The sequence below is a fragment of the Myotis myotis genome, unplaced genomic scaffold, assembly GCF_014108235.1.
Source record: "Myotis myotis isolate mMyoMyo1 unplaced genomic scaffold, mMyoMyo1.p scaffold_m19_p_12, whole genome shotgun sequence".
In the NCBI taxonomy this organism is placed as follows: Eukaryota; Metazoa; Chordata; class Mammalia; order Chiroptera; family Vespertilionidae; genus Myotis; species Myotis myotis.
Genome location: NW_023416316.1, coordinates 43,747,779 through 43,774,474, shown reverse-complemented (window position 1 = coordinate 43,774,474; position 26,696 = coordinate 43,747,779). Strand labels below are relative to the sequence as shown.

Here is a 26,696-nt window from a genome sequence, read left to right as displayed (position 1 = left end):
GAGACACGCGACTCCGGGCGGAGAATCGGCCATGGCCGCTTTCTCCGCCCTCTGACTCCCTGAGACCCCGCCCCACCCAGGCTGCCGCAGAGGCTTTTGCATGTGAATGTACCTAACTGCAGCCGAACCAGGCAGACCTGGAACTTCCAAGAGAAGGCCCAAGGCCCCGCAGCGGCTTGCATTGCTTCACAGCTGAGCCTCTTCGTGGCTCCTGCTGTGTGGCCTCAGGCAGAGGCTGAATTAGCACCTCCTTAGATCCAGGAGCCACTGTACCCAGTGGTCAGAGGGGGTCCATCCAGACTGCAACTCCTCAGATCCATAAGGGACGCACTCAGGGAGCAGACTCAGTGAGCACCAAAGCCCCACTGAAGCAAGTCTTGCCCCAGAAGGGTGTCTTCAGCACAGAAGTTCTCCCACTTTAGACACAGCTGATTCTCACAGCCAATTGGCCTGGAGGTCAATTCCTCCCAGTGATTCTACAACAACCAAGGCACCAAGAGTGCACCAAGAGTGTCCACCCCAGGTAACTGGGGAGGCTGAGCTACTGGGCCCTACAGGACACCTGGCGCACAGGGCCACTCTATCAACACAGGGAAGCTGCCAAAATGCGGAGACAAAGAAACAGGTCACAAATGGCAGAAATGGAGGAAAGCAAACGATTGGATATAGAGTTTAAGGCCACGGTTATAAGGTTTTTCAAGAATTTTATGGAAACCGCCGATAAATTTAATGAATCCCTCAATAAGTATAGGGAGACCATGGAGGACATGAAAAAGGACCAACTAGAAATTAAGCATACACTGACTGAAATAAAGAATAATTTACAGAGATCCAGCAGCAGAAAAGAGGAACCCAAGAATCAAGTCAAAGATTTGAAATACAAAGAAACAAAAAATACCCAACCGAAAAAGAAAAAAGAAAAGAGATTCCAAAAATATGAAGATAGTGTAAGGAACCTCTGGGACAACTTCAAGCGTACCAACATCAGAATTATAGGGGTACCAGAAGGAGAGAGAGGGCAAGATATTGAAAACCTTTTTGAAGAAATAATGACAGAAAACTTCCCCTACCTGGTGAAAGAAATGGACTTACAAGTCCAGGAAGCGCAGAGAACCCCAAACAAAAGGAATCCAAGGAGGACCACACCAAGACACATCATAATTAAAATGCCAAGAGCAAAAGATAAAGAGAGAATCTTAAAAGCAGCAAGAGAAAGACAGTCAGTTACCTACAAGGGAGTACCCATACGACTGTCAGCTGATTTCTCAACAGAAACCATGCAGGCCAGAAGAGACTGGCAAGAAATATTCAAAGTGATGAATAGCAAGAACCTGCAACCAAGATTACTTTATCCAGCAAAGCTATCATTCAGAATAGAAGGTCAGATAAAGAGCTTCACGGATAAGAAAAAGCTAAAGGAGTTCATCACCACCAAACCAGCATTATATGAAATGCTGAAAGGTATTCTTTAAGAAGAGGAAGAAGAAAAAGGAACTCTTACCATTTGCCACAGCATGGATGGAACCTGAGAGCGGATAAATACCACAGGATCTCACTCATTTGTGGAATATAATGAACAACATAAGCTGATGAACAAGGACTGATCCAGAGACGGAGAGGCATTGATTGGACTGTCGGGACTTGGAGGGAAGGTAGGGGAGGGTGGGGGTAAGGGGGAAAGATCAACCAAAGGACTTATATGCAAGCATATAGGCCTAACCAATGGACATGGACAACGGGGGGGTGAGGGCATGAGCGGGGGTGGGGGGGGGTGGGGGGTAGAGGGTAACGTGGGGACAAGGACACATATGTAATATCTTAATCAATAAAAAATATTAAAAAAAACCACAAAAAACTATGAACAAATTCCTATGCACACAGCAGCGGCAAAAACACCCGGCAGGCCGGATAAATGTTTTCGGCGGGCCGCAGTTTGAGGACCCCTGCTCAAGAGACTTGTCATCTCATGGAGTCATCATAATATAATCATCATTAACATGGAAATAAACTGCTCAGAGACAAAATAACTTGGTTCTGCAGAGAGAAGGCAGAATTCAAAGCAAATGGACTCCAGAAGCTTCTCTCTACTAAACCAAGCCACCTGTCCCACTTTTAATTAAGATATCCGCTTGTTATAAAGACCTAATCACTGCCTTTGGCTTTTAACAATTCCTCATATTTTAAAACAAGATTTTTTTTGGGGGGGGGGAGGGTAGTCTGATAATGAGAAGAAAAGATGCCTATAATCACACATTCAGGAACTTTTATTTTAGAACTGGCAGTAACAGAGAATTGCATATCTGTTCCCATTTTGATGGACAAACTTAATTAACCTTTGCTACTCTGTTCCAACCTACTGTTTTAGACAAAACTAGTGACCCACAAACAATATGTTACCACCAGAATCTCAATGGCTGCGACACCAAGAGATATAGCTCCATCAGCAGTATCGGGAAATAAGCCACTTGGATTAGCTGCTCTAAGAAATATGGATTATATTCACGTCACACATGATCTGTCAGAAACATTAGGATACTTTTAGCATAAATCAGCAAGGTGAAGGGTATCTTATGAGTGCTGAACATGATAGACTGCCTGGAGGGCAAGGTGAGATCGTCTGGGGCCACCCTCTAAGTGTGAGCACATGTACACACTCACAGTATTTTACCTGAACTGCCATTAAAAATCCAAATGCAAGCTGGTGATCGCTGATGGGCATCCCAACTTGCAGCGGGCTAGTGGCATGGAAAGGCCCTTCCCACTCCAAAACCATGATGGAGAGAATCCATTTTAAGTAACCAAAATGGCACAAGAAAGACAAAAAATCTGTTTCCTAAATTACACAGAAGTGTGTGTGTGTGTGTGTGTGTGTGTGTGTAGGCACAGAACCATGCTTAAGAGCCTTATGCTTAGTAATTTAAATTTGATTAATACTATCAAGACATAGGACTCCATTCCCTCTACGATGTCAAGCCTCTGAAACATTATATGGCATGTGTCATCTTATAAAATGTTATAAGATATATCATAAGATGTAAGAAAATACCTCTCAAGGCTTCATACAAGGATAACAAGAAATGTTTTTAGGAGACAGAGATATAATGGGAATGAATGTGCCTCTACAGTTAGGCAATCCGGGTTTCGACTCCAGCTCCGCCACTTCCAGCTGTGTACATAGTTACTTCATCTCCCTCAGCGTCAGTTTCCGCAGCCACAAAAGGGGTAAGGCTCTCTGGCAGGGATGTGGTCAGTGGTTCAGTACAATGTTATATATGAAGTGACCAGCATCATAAGGCTGTTCAACAACGTCCTGGTACACCTTCCCCTCTCGCCCCGTCAGGGACCTCCCACTGTGGGAGCATCGTGGAGGAGGGAGGGTGTTGTCACCCTCGAGGACCACTCTTTTGGGTTTGCTACCAAATCACTCTGAACCCTTTCATGGGTACGACAGGGCTCTAGTGACAAAGACAGAGGCAGAAACACCTGCCCATTGTGTACCTGAAACATTTTAAGGACCTAAACATTTTATTTAATATTCGAAAAGAAAAATTCAGTCTCTGAAAATGTTCTACTTTTCAGTAATTTTAAAAAGTTGAAAAACCAACTCAAGGTCCTACTCTGCCACTCTCAAACACAGAGATGGGAAGGGAGGACATCCCTCCGTGCTCTTGGTTTTCTACATGTACTCGAGACACGGAATTCATACGTGTGCCTTCCTTCTCCCACTATCGGCTGGTAAGAACTGGGAACTGCCACAGAGAGGTAATGTGAGAGGTAATGTGATAAAAATGGCTTGAGAAATAAAATGAGGACATCATCCTTTTCCCCGTTTCTCAATCTTCTTCAGAACCCCCCCCTCAGGAGGTTATGCGTCTCCAGGGTAAAGCTCACAGGGTTGGGGGATACCGAGGAGGGACCCTGAGAGCAACATGTCCTGAGTGCAGGCAAGAGGCGGGCGGGGGGGGGGGGGCTCTCTGTAAAGAATTCTTTTAGATAGTAAAGCTCACTGAAGTCAACCTGCTTTTAATTATCACCACACAGTGACAACTGTAAGCCACACCAGTGATAAACTACTCCGTCCTCACCCCACCTCACCCCACCCATTGGACACCACTGCACAGGGCCCAGCTTCCCACAGGCATCACGGCCTTCTTCACAAGCCTGCAGACTCCGATCACACAGTGATACAGAACTCCAGTGTCTTTAGATTCTTTCCCATCTACCCCACTATGGGTACTTGAGGGTCGGGACAGTCTAGCTCAGAGACAGGCCAGGTGCTGGCGCTTGATAAGTGATCAATGAATCTATGCAGGAGTTTTTTACACATGCTCTGTAATATGGTGGGAAATTTTTGTAACTCTGTTCTTTTTATTTTTCTATGGTATTCCTAACATAGTAAAAAAAAAAATAGAGCAAATGAACTTTTATTAAGCATTGCCTTGATTCTGGCCTTTATTCAACTAATGAAGGACACTTAAAAGGCCACAGAAATAGGGACTCTCAAGAAATTTGATAATCACTCATCCACATACTGAAACATTCTGATAAGCAACTGATTTTATATCATATTCACATTTATAACAGGGGAAAAAAGTAAAATGGAAAACATAACTAGATAAGATTTTGGCAGCAGCCCAAGCAAATTGAATCTGAAAGTATTCAAAACCATGATATCTAACTTTCAAGAAGATTACGGAATCCCCAAATGATTGTATAATTTACCAACCTGATGCTGTTGTGTCAGGTCAGGTTGTGTAACAAAATATAAATCTCACAACAAGCTGATAATGTATTTCTTTTTGCCTCCAACTGGACTGTGGAGCAGTCCCTGGAGAACATCAGCCCTTTCGAAGGTTTTCAACTCAGTCCAGATCAAACTGAACTCCTCTAAGAATGGGAATTAACCTGTAAGACAACCCAGGTTTTACTGGAGTGCCCCTAAGTTCCTAAGAATCTGGGTTTGCTGGAAGCAAAATCCAGCAGGTTATAATTATGCAAGATCAGTTCTACTCTCTTATAATCCACAGGTTTTTAACCAAATACTCTGCAAAAATGACCCTGCTGTGGCCAGCAGGCGTGGCTCAGTTGTTGAGTGCCAACCTAAGAACCAGGAGATCACAATTCGATTTCCAATCAGGGCACATGCCAGGGTTGCAGGCTTGAACCCCAGTAGGGGGTGCAGGAGGCAGCCAACAATGATTCTCTGAAATTGATGTTTCTCTCTCTCTCCCTCTCCCTTCCTTTCTGAAATCAATATTTTATATATATATATATATATGTATATATGTACATATATATATGTATATATATATATATATTTTTTAACAACCCTACTGCTGTAAAGACCATTCCTCACCCACCTCTCACCATCTGAGTTCAGTTTCTAAAATGCCCACAAGCTCCCTCAGCTATGGTTCCAGAGCAAGAGCCACCATGAACATCATCACAGCACCAATTTTACACACTGCCCTCAAGTCAGGATCGAAAGCATGAAGTGATTAAACTTCCTGTGAAACAAAACAGCAATTCCTTCAGGAAACTGTAATAAAAATCAGAGGATGGCTGTCATGATCATGTAGAACAAGACTAAATAGCAATTCCTTTGTGAACATATGTGTACACTAGAGGCCTGGTGTATGATTTCATGCAGCAGTGGGGTCCCTTGGCCTGCGGGATCGGGCTGAAACCAGCTGTCCAACATCACCCGAGGGGTCCCGGATTGCAAGAGGGCGCAGGCCAGGCTGAAGGACCCCACCAGTGCATGATTGGGCCGGGGAGGGACCGCGGGAGGGCTCCAGGGCATGTCTGGCCCATCTCGCTCAGCCCTGATCAGCCAGACCCCAGCAGCAAGCTAACCTACCAGTCGGAGCATCTGCCCCCTGGTGGTCAGTGCACGTCATAGCGACTGGTCAACCGGTTGACTGTCTGCCCCTGGTGATCAGTGCATGTCATAGCAAGAGGTTGAACAGCCTTAGCATATCATTAGCATATTATGCTTTGATTGGTTAAACAGATGACCGGACACTTAGCATATTAGGCTTTATTATATAGGAGGATAGGGGAAGATTAGAAAGTCAGTTTTGCATTCATTGGGCTGCAAAGCTCGGGAAGGTTTCACACTATGGCCAGAGAATTACTGCTGTCCTCACTGCCCACTGGCCAGCAAAGCCCTTCTCCCTGCAGGATCCATAATATGCTGGAAAGGTCCGAGAGAACTGGGTGTATCATCTCCTTAAAAAAGAAGAATCTAATGATTTATATTTTAAGAGAAAATTATAGACTTGGCTAAGACCTGACAGGCCATTTAAGGGACAGTTCACAGTAAAAGCAATGGAAGCCCATATGGGGAAGCCTGACACCTTCACCGCACTGACTTAACTTCCTGTGGCCACTGGGACTCTTCACGTTTCTTTAAACAGAACATTCTCCAAGACTGGCCTTTGGACTTGGCAAGCCCTGTGTCCTCACTGCGCTAGAAGGCAGGACCTACTTAGGGTGCACATGAAGGATTCCCACAAAATTCTGAGCTAGCATGAGGGTAATCAAAGAGCTGCCATAAAAAAAGGAAGAAAAGATCAAAGCACTCTGCCTGTAAGGAATTAAACTGAGATTAAGTTGAGAAAATTTCTTAAAAAAGCATACTGAAAATCCTGAAGAACTTTGCTGTTGTCATGGTGACATGGTGACTGATGCAGTGGTTTCTAGGCTTTCTCTGGACTTCAAACAGGTAAAATGTGAAAAAAACAAAAAAAACAAAACAAAAAAGAAGGTGGAGTGAGGATACGGAAGTAGTTTTACCAACTTTCTTTTTAAATCCTCACCCAAGGTTATGTTTTCTTTTTAATTGTTGCTTTTAAAGATAGAGGGAGAGAGGGAGAAACGCAGATGTGAGAGAGAAACATTAATTGGCTGTCTCCTGCACAGGCCCTGACCAGGGATTGAACCACAACCCAGGTATGTGCCCTGACTGTGAATCAAACCCACAACCTTTTGGTATATGGGATGATGTTCCAACCAAGTCACCTGGCCAGAGTTTTGCTAACTTTTTATATCACCAAGTAAGTGCCTCTGCGATGTAATATATAATTAACAGGATCATCATTTTATTCTTTTTAAATATTGGAAGGGTGTGGTCTCAATAAAAACAAGTTTTTGAACTGAATAATTTAGCTTTAGGAAAAACCCACTTATCCTATTTTCCTCATTTCTTTGTAACATTTTCATACATCACAGTGAACTGCTAGACACATTCCCTGTAAAAGAAGGAACCAGCATACACTACTGGTATCTAAACTGAATAACACACTAAGAATATAAATCATAACTGGAGATATTTTTAGGAGGAAGAAAAATGATCAATAGTTTTCTTAAAATGACTATCTAACTAGAAATACCTAAATAAGCAATGATAACATTATTAGAATTACAAGCATTCACAAAAGTGACCAGATATAAGATAAATACACATCATAGAAATAGAACTTGTAACTCTTTCAGTCATCAACAGAAATTTATCCTATATAATAAAAGGCTAATATGCAAATTGACCAAACAGCAGAACAACCGGTCACTATGACATGCACTGACCACCAGAGGGAAGACGCTCAATGCAGGAGCTGCCCCCTGGTGGTCAGTGTGCTCCCACAGGGGGAGTGCCGCTCAGCCAGAAGCCGGGCTCATGGCTGGCAAGCGCAGCGGTGGTGGCAGGAGCCTGTCCTACCTCCATGGCAACACTAAGGATGTCCGACTGCTGGCTTAGGCCCTCTCCCCACAGGGAGTAGGCCTAAGCCAGCAGTTGGACATCCCCCGAGGGCTTCTGGACTGCGAGAGGGTGCAGGCCGGGTTGAGGGCCCCCCACCGAGTGCACGAATTTCATGCACTGGGCCTCTGGTATCTCTATAATTCCACTTTAAGGAAACAAATTATGGCTGTTAGTCCTAATAGGCCAAGTCAAATACGATAACTACTTTAATTACCCTTTCCTGAGGAAAGAAATTGCTTTAAATGTTTTAAACTGTTTATGTTCTAATAAACCCTTCTTGTGTCTGCTTGCAAACTGTCAATTTTCCTTTCCAGAGGCAAAAAATAGTCAGGCTTATCTAGCAATAGATAGTGACCAATAAAAAGGGAAGCCAGGGTTAGTTTAACCTGTCAAAGACATGGGTAATGGAAGTGGGTGGGTAGCCCAGTGGATCACAAGACTTCTTGTAGAAAGAACACTTTCCCAAGGGTAGGAAGGCCCAGGTTTAGGCCTCGCTTTCCACTAACAGCTGTGTTCCTCAGGCAGGTCTCTTAACGTTCTCAGCGCAGAATTACTAGGAAGTCTGAAGTGACCAGATGCACCTTATCCTGGGGCCCGATGGTGCAGCTTGGTGGCCTACTTCACCTTAAACATTGAAGTGGAGCCCGGCTGGTGTAGTTCAGCAGCTGAGCATCGACCCATGAACCAAGAGGTCACTGGTTTTCAATCCCCAGTTAGGGCACATGCCTAAGTTCCCAGCTTGATCCCCAGTAGGGGGCATGTAGGAGGCAGCCCATTGATATTTCTCTCTCATTGATGTTTTTAGCTCTCTATCCTTCTCCCTTCCTCTCTCTCTAAAAATCAATAAAAACATAAAAAATTTGAAGTGGATTTTGCATGCTATCTTCTTCCTGACATAACATTTTAAAAAATCTGGGGATATTTTAAACTAATTACTGTTAACTATAAATGTCTCCCTGGGAATGGGAGTCCAGTTTAAACCTCGGATTCATATCCTGCTCCCCCGCCCCCCCTCACTGCTGGACCCTCCTGTGAAGCTCCCAGAACACAGAAGTGAAGGGGTTATGACCATTTCCACAAGCACCTGCTCAAGAGCTCACTTCTTCTCAACCTTCTTTTAGCTAACAGGATGTTCTGATGCTGAACCAAGCTAAGAAAAGAGGAGGCAGTGTGAATACAAGGGCCCATCAGGCTGCTGGTTATAGAATCAAGAACACCAGGTGCTGGAAGGCCATCCCAGGAATGCTCACTAGGGGGCACCTTCCTCTGTGTTCCAAGCTACAGGTGCCAGAATAGAATTTCCTTCCTGCCTCTATCTCAGTTTCAAACCCAGGCTACTTTAAACTGTCCCCACCTTCCCTTCTTGTTTCCCAGGTAATAAGAGCAGCCTTCCCCCAAGACCAGCTTTTCATTTTGTCTGCTTGGTTCAGCGGTAGATTCCCTAGCACACAGTAGGACCTCCATGCATGTTTATTTAATGAGTGAATGCATTCCAGTGAGGTGCCTGATCATAAAGGGACAAGCATATCATGAGACATTTCAGACGGGGCCCAAAATAACCACGAAATTAAGGACATCACCTGTGTGGCCATTTGACCACACCCTGACTGTGGTCTGAATGTGGCACAAGCTTCTGAAAAGCAATCAAGAAGGTGCCTGCCACAGGGGTGGAAAGGATGTTCAGGTACGGCTCTGAGTCCTCCCATATTTATTTCTACTCACTTGATATGCACCTCTCCCTTGTCAACCTGGTACCACATGTTTATTTAAGAGATAATGTTGCCGTGGAGGAGTGCATACGGCAATAAACAGTTTTTGCAGGCAATTAAATGTAGAAGTGAAATTGAGCCGCCGGTCGGGGGAACCAGCTATTCATCGTGAGTTTGTACCAGTGTCACAAATGTTATTCCTGTTTCCCAACAGGACAGGAACCTATGATTGGGCCACAAATCTCAACAGGCTGGAGACAGACCTAACGCGATTAAAACGGCTTTCCGTGTGCAGGCACAAACAAGAGAGAGCCTTGGGATTCTGACCCAGCAGACTGTTCTAGCAAGGGCACAAGGACTTGTCCTCAGGGGGATCTTGCCTCGCACAGTGGCTGAGACCGTCCTCCAAGTCCAGGCAACACTGCCATGCAGGAGAGCCCCATCTTCTAGCTATCCCTAAGACAGCACCTTTGTAAGGGATCACCGAGGAAGTCCAAGGCCTCTGCCACACCCTTCCCAGGTTTTCCAGGTGGAGTAAGAATAAACATTAGTGTGCCAGGCATCGTATGCCTGAAAGACTTTGCCAAAGTAGAGGGTAAATTAATTTAGGAGATTTCTGCCTCTTCTGTAAAGCTGACCATGAGCTGTCTTTCTTTAAGAAAACACCTGAGATTTTTCTTTCTCATCCTTTTTCCTCTTAAGCCAGCAGGTTGAGACCCTCCATACTTTATCTTTAAAGCCTGGAAGCAGCCAGAAAGCCAGGAAGCTCTTCTGGGGAATCTGCAGGATAAACTGTTTTGTTTTTATTAACTACAAGAGAAGTCTTTCTCCTTTCAGAGTGGACAGCCTTCAGTAGAAATCAACCTAGAGCCTGCCTCAAATCATAAAATCCAAATGGCACTCTGAAAGGCCTGTAGGGGCCCAGCTTAAAGATCCATAAATCACTGCTTTTCCTTTGATACTCATACTACCCCTCAATTTTAACACCAATGTTCGAAGTTCCCTTTTCTAAAAAGTATGATTCGAAAAATAAAATGTATGAAAATGGGTAGCCCAGGGTATTAAAGCTGACATATTAATATGCCAAAAAAGTCAGATCCCTAGGAATAGTGAGAGAAACCAAAAAGTGGGGTGATTTGAATATTAACAATTTCCCAACACCTAAAAAAAGAGAAATAGAATAGAATAGAGTTGCTCAAAAAAATTCAACTCGCATTTTTAAAAAGTTGACATAAGAAGGTAAAGATTTGCCCTAAACACCTAAATGTGTAAGTTGCATTGTCTGGGAATCCATGCCCAGCTGAGAAAGTTTACATACAGTAAATGCATCCAAAACAAGAACATTTATCGCAGAATTGTAACAGCTTACGGCTAGAGGGGGCTTGAAGGTGTTGAGTCCAAGAGCTCATGGTTATACACGTTCCCACCATGTGGTAATCCCACCTGAAAATGCTTTCAGTGCCTTGAAACTGTTTCTAATATAGTGGCACGATGGAATGGTCAAAACTGAGGGAAAAGAACAGCTCTGATAAATGCTCCTTCCCTGATCATGAAAACACTTTGTTTTCCCCCAAATATTAAAAAGCTCTTAATTGCACACTATTTTTAAATTGCACACTGTTTTAAATATTTCAGAGTATGAAAGACTGGCCTCTGTTCCCAGCTAAAAACACACCCACACTGGCCCCGCACAGCAGTGACCTAATTCCTCTTCTTACCTTTCTTCCATTCGAACATACATACAGATTTGGACACGTCTCACTCCCAGGGTAACATTCATCAGGAAGAGTACCGCCATCCGGAAGACGCACCCAACATTTCCTATGCTGCTCAAAGAAAATGGGGGCAAGGCAGGGGAAGGTGGGGCATAATATAGTAAGCTACTTTTGAATCTGACTATGGCCAACTGGGTATTTATTATGCAAAATGACATTAGAAAATGAGAAAATGAAAAGACACACAAATATATGCATATTTCTTTACAGTTCCTTGCAGACAATGTCTGAGGTTAAATAATCTGATGTGCAGAGAGAAAAATTCTTTACATCTTTCGTATAATGTGCCTATACATATGAGAAGTGTTGGGCGTGTGTGTGTGTGTGTGTGTGTGTGTGTGTGTGTGTGTGGTTTTCACGTAGCCAGTTCACTCTCTGGGTAACATCTTACCTGCCACTGGTTTCCTGTCTGACCAGGCATATACGGTGCTGGGAGGCTGCGAAGGCTGTTCTTCACCGGGGATCCCCCAAGAGGGTTTCCCATGTCCCCGGAAGGAGATTCAGCAGTCAAGGCCACGGGGTACTGCGGATAGTTGTACAGGTTGTTGTAGTACGGAAACAGAGAGGGCTGATAAAAGCTGCTGTAGTAGGTGGAGTCTGAAACCAGGTCAGGTGCGTTCTCCACGTGCCCTCTGCTGGTGACAGCAGGAATATCCTGGATGACCATCCGCCCGTCTAGAAAGAAAAAAAAGAAAAAAGCAACATGGTATTAATCTGGAAGTTCACAAAACTTGACCTCTAAACCTTGGCAATGCATAGCCATCCTCCTCAGATCTCAGAGCTGCAGAAAAAGGCACCTGAACAGGCAGCCAAAATAAAGGAGGGTTCCCAGGGTTGACATAATTCCGGTGGCGCAGATGACAAATTCTTGCAGATTCCTTTTACTAAGAATACAAAACACATTTTAAGGGTCATTTTAATTAGATAAAGCCTGACCAGTAACTTTTTATCCTAATGTCCAAAAATGAGAGATAAAATCTAGTTAACTCGGCCGGCCGTCTACAACATTATTACAAAAGTAATTATACTTCATTTTAAACAAGGTAATAAAAAAAATCCCAGTGCCCTAACTATGGTGGCCACATAGATATGTCAGAAAGTCAAAGCGAAAAGTTAAAAGTTTAAGCAAACATTGTTTCCTTCACTTCCTTCCACAGCTGATACCCTATCCTTCAGAAGTCTGGACAATGATTTAGACCAGGAACTTCTTCTGTAAAAGGTCAGTTAGTAACTATTTCAAGCTTTGTGGGCATTCAGTTGCAGAACAGACAGGTTGTTGCAATAAAACTTTATTCACAAACAGATAGTGGGCCCATGGGCTATAGAATTTGCCAGTCGTGGGTCTACACTTTATACTGTCAATTCCAATGAACAACTAAAGGGGCTCCTATGTTCAAAGAGTTGGTCCAGATGCCTGAAAAGGCTGCAAGGTGTCAGGATGCTCATACCCAAAGGAGTCTGCAGTCTAGGGGGAAATATATGGTGGGATTACAAATAACAACAAGGATTCTCAAACAGAAACACCCACAAACTTTCACAAAAATTCAAAGGCTGTAACCATGACTTGCAGCCTAGAAAGGAATTACAGAGACCTCCTCAGGATAAAGCTGCATCTGAAGGGTATTTTGCTAAGTTACATAAGTCCAACAGAGAAAGACAAATATTTATATGTGTAATTGGATGAACAAAACAAGCAATCAAAATAGAAACAGACTCATAGACACAGAGAACAGACTGACAGCTATCAGAGGGGAGAAGGGTTAGGGCTGGGTGAAAAATGTGAAGGGATTCATCAGCACAAATTGGTAGTTATAGAAAAGCCACAGAGATATATATTACAGCATAGGGAATGCCGTCAATAATCGAGATAAATATATATGGGGCCAGGTGGGTGCTTGAAGCAGCAGGAAGACCACTCTGTAAAGTACATGATTTTCTAACCACTTTGCTATACATCTGAAGCTAATAAAGAATAATACTGAATGTAAACTGTAATTAAAAAAATAAAATTTTAAATTTTTAAATGGGAAAAAAAGAAAAACTGCATCTGAGTTGCACTTTAAAAGAGAAGCAGAAAACAGGCTTAAAAAAATGAGAAAAATGAGAAAGGGGCTGTAGGAACCAAGAAAAGGAAGCAGGAAAGTGGAAGGCAAATTTGGGGTTGATGAACAGGGGTTGAAGAACTCAGTGCAAAAGGGAAAGAGAGGTCCAGTCTGACGGTGGGCTGGTGCAAGGTGAGGGAAAGCCTCCGTCCAGTTTTCTGGCTGGCCTCTCGTAATGGAGTGGAACCACTCCAATCCTCAGGAACCACTGAGGATTTCTGAGCAAGGAGTGGAGAGGGAGAGAGCGAGAGCTGTGCTTGGGGCTGATTTATCTGATGGCAATTTGTAAGGCAAGGGAAGGGAAGGGAAGGGAGACCAGAGGCTGGGAGAGCCACTAGGGAGCCACTGCAGGCGTCAGGGAGAGACCTGGAAGACTCAAATATAAGAGAGGGGGCCTGGGCCAGAAACATGAAGAAGACAAAACTCAACAGAACGGGAGGACAGATGGGACGTCAGAAATTACGTTGCAGGATAAAGCAAAGAAGTGCAAAGCAGATGTCAGGGAGAGTGGGAAGCCTGGACGTGGCAGAGGAGAGGGAGGTGGTTAAGTTCTGCTTAACCAAGGTGCCAGAGGGGCACACAAGTGGGAGCAATGGGCGAGAGTGAGGACTTGACACCTGCACTCATGGCAGAGGCTGAGGTTCAGGAGTCACCACTGGGCCATGCTGGCTGCCTCTGGGAGAGCAGGAGGGAGCTGTTACAGAAAAGCATGTTCTGAGGGGAGAGTCAAGGCTGAAGTCAGGGAGAACTGAGGAGAAACGCAATGTCACAGAGGCCAAAGATGACATGGGTTGTGGAGGAAGAAGGCTGACCTGTCCGCTGCTGCTAAGAGTTCAAGCAAAACTAGATCTGGAAAAGACCAACAGAGGGTTAGGTTTTTAGCATAGAAGGAGCAAGAGGGCGGGGAGCAAGTGAGCAATGAAGAAACAGCAATGGTGCTTCTGTCTCACCAGAATGGAAGATGCAGCAAGAGGCACCATGCCTGTTAGCACCTGTGCACCCCTGTGCCTAGCACACTGCTGGCCACAAGGTGGTAAATAGTTGCAAAAGGGATCAATACATAATGGTTTTTCAAGTAGCCTGATGTCAAAATAAATGTGACTAAAAGAAATAGAAGCTCCAGAGAGTAATAAGATGTTGTTCATTTTTAATATAGAGAGGTTTGGGATATGTAGGCAGGTAAAAGAAGCTAATGGAAAGAAATTCTCAGGACAATCAGTGCACAGCCATCTCTCCAACCTCCGCTATAGCAAATTCCCAAAACAGTAACTAGAGGCGTCCCTTCAACATCGGATGTCATCAAAGCTGGTAAGTGAGGCTAAGTGTCACTATTAATTTGAGATAAATCAGAAAGTAAGATTTCCAACTCATAAGCTACAAAATACATAAACTAACCATACAAAATTTGAAATATGTATATCATCAGAAAGTGGTTTTCCACATACAAACTCCTTTTTTTTTCTTTTAGTACATGCCCAACCTGGGATAGAACCCAAACCTAGGTATGTGCCTTGACTGGGAATTGAATCCACAACCTTTTAGTGTACAGAATGATGCTCCAACCAGAGCAACCAGGCCAGGGCTCATGTACAAACTCTTAATAGCCTATTAACCATTTTCTGAATCACAGAAAAAAAAAATACAGTAAAAACTCACAGCTAGTTCTATAAACCTGTGCTGAATCACCATCCGTAGCAGGCCCCTCACTGTGACTAGTTTCTCTTGCCCAACGCCATGCTGAATGCACACTGTGACAGGGATATTTTACCTGCATAGTCAGTATGACTAAGTATAAAGACCACAGAAAACATCTGGTTGGCTCAGTGGGTAGAGTGCTGGCCCTGAGACTGAAGGGTTCCTTCCGGGTTCAGTTACAGGCTCCATCCCCGGCCCACTAGGGTGTGTGCAGGGAGGCAACCAATTGTGTCGTGTTTCTCTCTCTCTGTCTCTCCCCCTCCCTTCCACTCTCTCTAAAAATCAATGGAAATATATCCGCAGATGAGGATTAACAAAAAAAATTCTTTTTCAAAAATTGTAGTGGATATACTGATACAATATCATATTAGTTTCAGGTGTATAACACAGTGATTAGACATTTATATACCTTACAATGTGATCACCACAATAAATCTAATAACTATCTCTCACTGTACAAAGTTAATACAATATTACTGACTATAACCTGAATCTCACTCTTTATTTTTCTAACATAAAAACTGGCCAAGGTTAGCACTTAACAGTATTAATAATCATAGGAAGCACAATAGCACTGTTCCCAAGAGAATGTAGTAGCTCTCTTAACCAGTGGTCCCTTGCAGGAATTATCAACACCTGCCAGGATGCCAATGAAACTATGAAGTTAGAAGTTTTAAGTGTTGCTATGTATTCGGTGTAGTCCTAATGTGTGCTATCTGGAACAAAGATTGGCAGGACTGGATCCCACAGCTGGGAAAGGAACTGGAGAAGCATGTACCAACAGCATTTGCAGTAGAGACGTTTGCAGAGATGACACTTGCAGACTTATTGTGGGAGAGCCAACCAATGATTATATAGGAGGATAGGGGAAGCCAATAAATAAATAAAATAGATAGATAGATAGATAGATAGATAGATAGATAGATAGATAGATAAAGTATTATTATTGCCCAATCAGGGCAGCCAACCAATGATTCTCTCTCACTGATGTTTCTATCTCTCTCGCCAGTCTTATTCCAATGCTCATAGTTGTGGTTCCATACATTTACCTTCCATTCCATAGTTCAGTTCTTTGGTAAGGCTTCCCAATTGCTCTGCTACTTTTTTTGTGCTAACGTATGCAGCGTGAAATATGACTCACTCCTTCATGAGAGATCAATATACCCAACACATGATAAATACCCTTATTGATCTTGCAGTGTTATATGCTGGTCTCTGGGCCCATGGCATATTAATAGTAGTTAACCAGTAATTCATTTTAAGGTATGTGAAGGCTTTCCCCCCCCACTCTTCTGTAGTGTCAAGATTCCTGGAGTTGTTGCACTTTGAGTCCTTTACGTTCAAACCTGGAGCCATACTCTCCACCTTTCAATAACGACACCAAACCCCATAGTTTCCAGTATGAAAGATTACATATCAAACCAAAATTGACAATTTACAATAACACTATTTGTGATGCACAATGATCTCTTGTAAACAATTTATGTATACCACATCTTATTTGTCTTTGTAATCCATACTCTCGCATGGTGCCTTCCCACTTAGCTTCTAGTTTTAAGAGTCACCAATCAAGGAAAAATTGTTCCCCACTAAATCTGAGGTATCAGAATCATCTGCCATCAACACACAAGTTGTGCGGAATGCTAGGAGGGCACAGAAAAAGTGCAAGTCATCTTCCCGATTCTTTTTTTACTCAAACAAAAAGGTCTTGAGAAAAAGACTGTGTCATTTGATGACGGCATGTCACAGACTTCCGAGGATGACGGCAGGGTGCACCCTCACAGAACGAGAGAGCTTCATCTCCTCAGCTCCCTGCTGACAGCATTCTCCTCTGCAGGGCAACCCTGCGTCCAGATGAGTCAGCTCCTGGCATCTCCTAGACTTGGAGACAGACACTGGGAAAGCCAGTGTGAGGCGTCAGGACTCTTCCCCTACAAGAGAGAGAGCCTAGAGGGAGACACATGGGGGGAAAGCTGTTGCATGAGCTGACGCCTAGGCCCTCTCAGCCCTCACAAACCTAAGAAGGAAAGCTTGCCATCCTGACCCAGGAAACGGATTGCTTTTCTGAACTAAAGCAGAGCCATTACAGAGAGAGGCCTGATAACGAGGCAGCAGTGTGCCTACTATTCACACCACTAACTGGTGACTGTGATGACATCGCCACACCTGTCACCGCTCCCTGCCGGAGAAACAGTTCATGTTCAACGCAATAAACTTACTGAGCACCTACTGTGTGCAAGACAACCTGTCCAGCACCTTGGACACTGCAGAGCTTAGCTGTAAAGGCAGATTCTGGAACAAACACACAGAAGGAAAGACTGACCAAGGCTATGGGGAAACATAAAACTGTGTGGAAGGGAGGGCAGGATTAAGTCCAACCTTCCAAGTGCAAGTTCTGCTGATGCTGGCTCACTAACGACTCCCCTGTACACAGGAAAGGAATATGTGAGAACCTATTTCTCCTTTTTCCCAATAAATTTTTTAAAGTGTAATTTGGTCCCAGAGGAATCTGTCAGGTTCACTTTTCTTTTTAGGCTTTTCATAAAAAAACAACCTGAAGTTGGTTGGCCTTTCAAACCAGAACAGGCTTGGTTCAAAGGTGTGGGAAATGTCAATGTGGGAAGCAAAGGGATCTGGGGGGGGAGGGGGGGGAGTAGAGCAAGGAAGAGGGAGGGAGGAGGAGGGGGAACAGGACGGGGGGAAGGAGAGGGAGGGAGAGGCAGATTGATTGTTGAGTATGAGTAGATCAAAGGAACCAAGCAAGAGAAAGATGGAAAAAAATATAAAGAGAGGGGAACACAAATCCAAGGGAACTCACCAAGATTTAAAACCGGCTGCCCCCAGGCCATTGCAAAGCCCAGCAAGTAACAATCACAGCCATTGTGTGTAGCAACTCCCGAAGTGCTGAGCCAGGAGGGTAAGCCAAGAATAAGCAAAACCAAGCCCTGCCCTCTAGGACCTTACCCTCTATCCACAAAGTGTCTGGGAGTCAGAAGGACAGGACACAGAGCAGGGGGAGCACAGAGTCCCTGGTGAACCGAGAATGAGGGTGCTAAGTGGGTCCCAAGGAGCAGCTACAGCACTGCACCCCACCCCATGCACATCCGCACCTACCTGCCTTACTCACAGGTTCCTGCTCTCCCTTCCCTGGCTCCTGCTCTGTGTCCCCCGCCCGCTCAGAAGTCCCCAGGGCACCCAAGGAAACTGTTAGCCTACAGCGGGAGTCAGATAAAGAGAAAATGCCATTTCTCTGACTTGACCAGAAAAGGTCTCGTGGCCATGAAAGCCTGTCTCACGGCCAAGAAAGAGGTTTTCTCTCCTTAGGTCAGTTCAGAATTTCCTATCATTGGCGAGATGCCAGCAACAGTTTGGGGCTGTCAACACTTCCCGGCAGATTGGATAAGACAGTGCCACACACAGGCCAGCAGCAAGGTTTGCGTTTGGGAGTGAGAGAGAGAAGAGAGGGGAGATGCCAACATATCTCCTCCCCATCAAGTACTCTATTCTAAAAGAGGTTTTACAGAGAATTCCTTCTTAAGGACTTTTAATATCTCTTACACTAAGAAAATTTTAAACTGGGAGCATATCTGACTGTGAACATACAGGGGTGGGGAAAAGCAGGTTACAGGTGTGAGTACATGAAACAGAGCTTATTCTTGTATTATTATTTATTATTATAGTATGTATTGTACTGCAGCTGTAAACCTACTTTTGCCCACCCCGTAGACCTAGGCCGTCACAGAAAAGGTATGCTTTCAGCCGTATTTGGACAGCGTGAAGTGTAGGGAAGGGTACTGAACACAGGAGGCGTCTGGGACACGTTTTAAGTCTGCTCATGGCCAGCCCCCTTTAGGTTTGGGATTTGGATTCTGCTTTTATAACTCTTTTAATAATAAGATCACAGCATGGTCAGTATGGCTCAGTGGTTGAGCATCAGCCTATGAACCAGGAGCTCACAGGTTCAATTCCCAGTCAGGGCACATGCCCAGGTTGCAGGCTCCATCCCCAGTAGGGAATGTGCAGGAGGCAGCCAACCAATGATTCTCTCTCATTAACGTTTCTCTCTCTCTCTCTCTCTCTCTCTCTCTCTCTCTCTCTCTCTCTCTCTCTCCCCTCTCTCTCTCTCTCCCTCCCTCCCTCCCTCCCTCTCCCATCCTCTCTGAAATCAATTAAAAAATAAAATAAAATAAAATACCAGGATGGCCAAACCATTGCCAGACCAGACACCTCTTGTTTAAAAAAAAATAATAAATAATAATAATAATAATATCACAGATGTGTGTCTTTGCTCCTGCAGGTCCCAGATGATGGTCTGAAGTGAAATGGGGTCTTAAATAAATGTGAATGGTTTAAAAAACACACACACACACAAATTACATTGCATCAGATTATTTCACATGGCTTTTGTTCAAGTCAAGATTCTACCAGTTCAATTTAATATCACGGTTTTCATCCAGGTATTTGTCTTATGTTTCAAGTCATGAACAGTAACTTATCCTGTTGCTGGACTGCCCCCTCCTCACCCCCAGGAACCGGATCTGCCTCTGCACCAGCAGCTCTCACCCCTGGCTGCTCTGGGAACTAAAATTCCTCAGGGCAGGGCCACACCTCAGACCACTTTACACACGAGAAACTCTACAGGATGGGACCCAGACATCAGAACCACCAGGGTGAACCCAACACCAGCAGGTTGAGAACTGCTTTAACCCTCTCAGAGGTTGGTGTTTTTTGTTTTGTTTTTAATATATTTTATTGATTTTTTGCAGAGAGGAAGGGAGAAGGATAGAGAGTTAGAAACATCGATGAGAGAGAAACATCGATCAGCTGCCTCCTGCACATCTCCTACTGGTGATGTGCCCACCACCAAGGTACATGCCCTTGACCGGAATCGAACCCAGGACCCTTCAGTCCGCAGGCCGACGCTCTATCCACTGAGCCAAACCGGTTTCGGCAGAGGCTGGTGTTTTAATGCCATCTTACTGTAGTAGTTCCAAACATGGGATTGGAGGACCCCTGTCCACACTTCCCTTTCAAGGGTCAGTAAGATCAAAAGTATTTCCACATTAACGTAAAAATGTCATCTGCCTTTTTCACTGGTGACATATGCAGTGATGATGGGAGCTGGTGCCTTAGCACAAATCAAGGCAGTTCCACCAAAATGCATAGGCACACCTCATCATCATGAAGTAAAGTATTTTTTAAATTCTGTGTCAACGTTGCTTAAAGATGCCCTGGTGAAGCAGGAAAAAATAACTTCATCAAATCTCTACTTTGGAGTGTGTCTTTTTAAGATTGTGTGACAAGATGGGAAGCACTCATCAAATATCTCTGCTGCACACCACAGGGTGACGGTTGTCTTGAAAAGGGCCCCTGTGCAAATGTTTAAGTGAAGACCTAAATTCACTGCTTCTTTTATTGGAACACAGTGGACAAAAAAGGGGTTCTATGGAAAGTAGCCACACAGGGTGAACTTATCATAAATTCCTAACTGGGCAGGTTATGGTGGGAGTCAGGCCCCAGGCACATAACTTCTTTATGTTTATCTTTACCTTAAACAGGCCCTACCCATTGTTTCTGTGCATCTAGCTTAACACACCTCTGAAATGCCTCTTTTCAGACCTTCAGAAGCATCGCCACCCTCAAGAGAGCACATAAGCATTTTAATTATCCTGTAATCCAACTCCATCTTACTTTCTCCCACCTCCACATAATCCTAAATTCCCTCCTTAATTCCAAATGCACAAAAGAAAACTGCAAAATTGTCATTCTCCAGTGTATCTGAGATCTTGCTTCCTGGCAGTCATTGTCAGTGTTGGCTCAAATAAGCTCTTACAGAAATTTTCTACAGGTTCAAACATTTCTGATATCGACAATGCCATATACTTGAAAAAATGACCGATGAAAAGTATGGTTACTGCGACCTGGGTATCTGGCACAATCTTCTCGAAATCAGCATAGTGAGCCTCTCACTTCAAGAAAAACTAACAGCATTTACTGCTATAAGTCTGAGCTTTCAAGTAAAAATTAGAATTCTGGAAAACTTAGGACCGCTACCATGTGTTTGACAGCTTCCCAATTTAAAGACTCTTTTGATGAGATCAGTAATATAGTAATGAGTGGGATAAAGTGATATTTTGTGATGAAACATGTCAACATTTGGAAAAAATGCATAACTCAGTCAACTAATATTTCCCACATGACCAAAGCATGAGGTTATGAAATCATGCATGGGTGAAAGATCCAATCAAAGGGCAGGATGGATCAATGGGTTTAATTTAACAAAAAGCTCATTAACATAATTTCAGACTCACTATAACTGTTACAAAATTATTACTTGTCAAGTTTTGATCTAGTATCAAAGAATAGTCACAGTGATCTGAAAAGGCTACTCAACTTCTTTCCTCCCTTCTCTACTTATGTGAAGCTGAATTTTCTTCATGTATTTCAATCAAAACAGACTGAAGACGATATGGGAACCCAGCTGTGTCCTATTAAGCCAGACATAAAAGAGATTTGCAAAAATGTGAAATAATACCACTCTCCTCACTCATTTTTTTTAATATACTTATTTTTCATTAAAATGTTACTTATGTTAACAAGTAGTGGATTTACTATTTTAAAGAAATTAATGAATACAGTTTTAATTTCTGAGTCTTAAGTTTCTAATTCATTAAATATTAACAGCGATAGCACATAAACAAAAGCTCTTCGAAGTCCTGGATAATTTTTAAGAGTGTGAAGGGGGGTCCTCTGACTAAAAAGTTTGAGGACCTCTGTCTTATGGGCTCCTCTCTTTCCAGAAGGACTGATTTCGGAACAACTGGAGTCCAGTGTCTCATTCTGAGCTAGCTCCCTGAGCTCAGCAATCAGCAATAAAGTCCCAACGGAGATCTCTGGCTTTATCCTTGAACCTGGAACATTCCTTCCAGTGAGGAAGACATCCACCACTACAAAACACGCCAGGCAGCAGAACCTCAGGCTGAGAAAGCTGGCTCCCAAATCAAACTGCTTGATCTGCTCTGCAATCTACTGCCCCGGGACCTTGGAAAGGGTTACTTAGTTCTTTGCCTCAGTATCTACATGTGCACGAGGGAAATGCTGCTACTTACACCATAGAGAGCAGAGAAACCTGGTAAGTGCTCAATAAATGCTAGCTATTGTTATTATCAGTCATAATACACTGATAACCTTCTCTGCCATCCAGCAAGAGAGCCACCAAGTAACTCTGCAAAGTCATCCTTGCTCCAAATGTTCATCGTCAGGGTACCGCAGGAGGCCTGGGCTGCACCTGGTGTGACTTCCCGGTGCGAATGAACCTGGGAAGGAGCAGAACTACCCGCTCCTGGCCTTCTCTGAGGTCAGACAGTAGCCTTGAGTGCAGTCAGTGTGCTATCACTCCCTAAAGTCATAATCAGGAAATGCGGGAACAAGCTGTTTCTCCCACAAGACAACCATGACGGGGCTATTTTAAACGTCAAACACAAACCTGGCGCCAGGAGAGTAAACAACCTCTTCACTGTGTACCTGCCTCGCCCGGAACCATCTCTACTTAGTGAGACAAACACAGCCAAGTGGAGAAGAGCTGACCATTCCTTCTCTTCCCCAAACTCCGTCTCCCCCAGCCCCACCTCCTCTTGTGTTCACTTCTGCTTTTGAGAAGTGCAGCTACAGTGCTCCCCTTAAGTAAGCCAGGGATTTTATTTATTTGGGGGACTGCTGCTGTTTCAGGGCTGAACTTTTAGCTCGCTATAAAGTTAATGTGCTATTCAATGTTCATTCCAGGCTAGACTGTGGGGCTGGGTACTTTCTGCCACCCCCAGAAGGCCATTATCTGTAATTGCCCATTACCATGCGTAATTATTTCTCTTAGCTTGGTCTGTGACCTCCAGGGTTGCACGCTGTTACAGCTAACTGCTCCGTCTTACCAAATCTGTGAAGGAAGCTTTTCTGACCTTTCGTGCTTGTAATGGTATATTCCAAAGCCAACATCGTGTTTTAAAGGCACACTTTTCTCAAGTCAGGAATATTTCCGATCTCTTCCAGGTGCACCCTTCCTGCCTCCGTGGAGCTTTACCTCCCCTCTAATAATGGGAAAAATAAAGTATAATCAACCCTCTATTATGTGGGAGCTGATAACCCTTACTGGGAATTATCTGGAGCCCTTTACACTCCCTTTTCTTTGATTTGGTTCTTTAATTGTATCATGCTTTTTAAAGATGGCCACTAGGAGAAGGTGGAGATAGGGAAGGGAACAGGGAAAGAGTGAAATATTAAACCTCAAATTCAATATAGATGCTCCCACACTTAGTGTTTTCTGAGTGGAAGAACTATGTTCAAATCAGTGGTTAAAATGAGATTTGGGGATTCCGTGTACATTTAAAATATTAATTCCTGCCCTGACCAGTTTGGTTCAGTGGCTAGAGCGTCGGCCTGTGGACTGAAGAGTCCCAGGTTCGATTCCGGTCAAGGGCATGTACCTTGGTTGCGGGCACATCCCCAGAAGGGGCTGTGCAGGAGGCAGCTGATCGATGTTTCTCTCTCATCGATGTTTCTAACTCTCTATCCTTCTCCCTTCCTCTCTGTAAAAAATCAATAAAATATATTTTAAAAAAATATTAATTCCAGAACTGACATCTGGTGATACACCCCAAAGTGTCACTTTCCATTTATCTCACTCTTCCTCATTAGCAGGAAAAGAGAAAAGGGGGCGGGGATTGCTGGCTGTACACATGGGTGCTGAGATGCTCAGCTATTTACTGGCATCTGTGTCTCCCTCACCATTGCCTCCTTCGGAAACCCCGCTGCACCACTTAGGTGTGTGGTTGTGAGATGTACCTCAAAGCTATTATAAGGTTCACAGAAAAGTCTGAAAGAGTGTGAAACCACCTAGTGTCTGTGTGGCTACTAACGGGCCCTGCGTCTGAGCCTGTCCCACCAGAATCTCCTGTGTGTGCGCTCCCTGCACGTGCCATCGCCAAGTCCCTCCTGCCCCTCCTTCCTTTTGAATAAAGCTCCTCTGAAATGAAAAGAAGTAGATTCTAAAAATAAAATCCTGTCCATTCTTTCAATAATCATTTTTACGAAAGGCAGGTAAGGGGAACCACAGAGCAGCTGTCTGGCCCTGAAGGCTCTGCCAACTTAGGCTGTGTGTATGTATATAGACCAGCCATGGGCAAACTACGGCCCACGGGCCGAATCCGGCCCGTTTGAAATGAATAAAACTAAAAAAAAAAAGACCGTACCCTTTTATGTAATGATGTTTACTTTGAATTTATATTAGTTCACACAAACACTCCATCCATGCTTTTGTTCCGGCCCTCCGGTCCAGTTTAAGAACCCATTGTGGCCCTCGAGTCAAAAAGTTTGCCCACCCCTGATATAGACACACACACACCTTATCTATATACTAGAGGCCTGAAGCACAAAATTCGTGCAAGAGTAGGCCTTCCTTCCCCCGGCTGCCGGCACCAGCTTCCGTCTGGCACCTGGGACCTGGGCTTCCCTCCGGCTGCCAGCAGGCACCCAGGACCCGGGCTTCCCTCGCAGCCCCAACTTCTTCCAGAAGCTCATTTAGAAGGATGTCCGGTCTAATTAGCATATTACGTTTTTATTATAGAAGATACATAAGGTCATCTGATCGCTATGACGTGCACTGACCACCAGGGAGACAGACACTCAATGCACAGGATAGGGCGTCTTTGCTGTCTGGATCGAGCCCGCAGGGATCAGGCCAAAACCAGCTCTCCAACATCACCCCAAGGGACCCAGATTGCAAGAGGGCACAGGCCAGGCCCAGGGACCCCACTGGTGCACAAATCTGTGCACCAGGCCTCTAGTTTATATATATATAAAAGCCTAAGCGATCATTCAACTGATAGTTTTGACACGCACTGACCACCAGGAGGCAGACACTCAACGCACAGGCATGGAAACATGGAACAGACTGATGAATCTCAGAGGGAAGGGGGGAGGGCGGGAAGAGATTGTCCAAAGATCTTATATGCATACTAGAGGCCCAGTGCACGGATTCTTGCACCGGTGGGGTCCCTCAGCCTGGCTTGCGGGATCGGGCCGAAACTGGCTCTCTAACATCCCCTGAGGGGTCCTTGATTATGAGAGGGTGCAGGCCAGGCTGAGGGACCCCACCGATGCGCAATCTGGGCTGGGGAGGGACGCTGGAGGGCTCCAGGGCATGTCTGGCCTGTCTCGCTCAGTCCCGATTGGCCCCAGCAGCCAGCTAACCTATCGGTTGGAGCATCTGCCCCCTGGTGGACAGCGCATGTCATAGCGACTGGTCGACTGCCCCCTGGTGGTCAGTGCACATCATAGCAAGTGGTTGAACGGCCTTAGCATATTATTAGCATATTATGCTTTGATTGGTTGAATGGACGACCGGACACTTAGCATATCAGGCTTTTATTATATAGGATTCTCTAATATATATGTATATACACGTATATAAGCACACAGATGTATATATCAATCATCATCCTAACTGAAAAGACAGTTAAAGTATAACTGAAAGAAATGATTACCAAGAACCAAGTTGGGCCTGTCAACTAAAACGTTGTCATGGCAACGAAGAAACAGCACCACAGAAGCCAGGTAACCGGTCACCTTTTCACAACTAGAGTCACAGTCCCCCAACATCTTCATTTTCCTCCCGTAGTGACCTGTGTGGTACAGATTTTGTCCGTCTTGATCACCAGCAATCTAACAGCTCCCAGAAATTCCGTTTCACAGGACGGTCGCTAGTATCAAGAACTATTTAGCAGCATAGTCGTCCAGCCCTTACCCATGGGAGATATGGTCCAAGACCCCAAGAACCCTACATATACTACATCCTTTCTTATACATACATACCTATGATAAAGTTTAATTTATAAATTAAGCACAGTAAAGTGTGACAACAATAACTAATAAAAAATGGAATAATTATCCCTGGCTGGCGGCTCGGTGGTTAGAGCGTTGGCCAAGCACTTAAAGGTCGCTGGTTTGATTCCCCGTCAAGGGCATGAACCTGCAACCCAGGTACATTCTCTGGCCCAGGTAGGGGCATGTTCCAGAGGCGACCAACCCACGGGTCTCTTACATGGCTGTTTTTCTCCTTCTCTCTCTCTTCCTCTCTCCCTCCCTTCTACTCTCTCTAAAAATCAATGGAAAAAATAATTTCTGGTGAGGATTAACAAAAAACCCCAGAACAATGACAATATACAACAGTACAAGTTCTGTGACTGTGCTTCCTCTCTCATCCGATTGCACTGTCCTCACCCTCCTTGCGATGATGTGAGATGGTGCAGCGCCACGTGAGGACATGAAGGGAGGTGGGTGACGTAAGCGTTGTGACACAGGCTGCTAGGCACCTGACGACAGTCACACCTCACAGCTTCTCTGTGGCACATGCCAACTGCCAGCGTCACTACCCGCACAGGTGGGGCCATCACTATGTAACATAAGGGTGACTGGAGCACAGGCGCTGCAATGCCCACAGCAGAGCCGATAACCAGGATGGCGGCTACCACGTGCCTAATGGCGGAGCTGGTGCAGCCGGACAAAGTGTGGTCACGTCCCGGGGGGTGGGGGGTGGGGCTCCTCAGAGGGGCACAGCCGAAGCCTTCCAAAGCAAAACCACCGAAGCAGGAGGCCTCTGTCC

The 26,696-nt window shown here is 44.6% G+C and overlaps 1 protein-coding gene across 4 annotated transcripts in view; it reads right to left on the bottom strand.

Annotated features, from left to right (window-relative positions):
• DMRT1 (doublesex and mab-3 related transcription factor 1) overlaps positions 1-26,696 on the bottom strand; it is a 98,547-nt gene that overhangs the window by 47,674 nt on the left and 24,177 nt on the right. For 3 of the 4 annotated variants that reach the window (XM_036330942.1, XM_036330944.1, XM_036330945.1), the window contains one exon: positions 11,638-11,921. In XM_036330942.1, the coding sequence (XP_036186835.1) occupies positions 11,638-11,921 (284 nt within the window). Of the gene's footprint in view, positions 1-11,637; positions 11,922-24,450; positions 24,458-26,696 lie in introns of all 4 variants that reach the window. The other variant, XM_036330943.1, reaches the window with a different exon arrangement.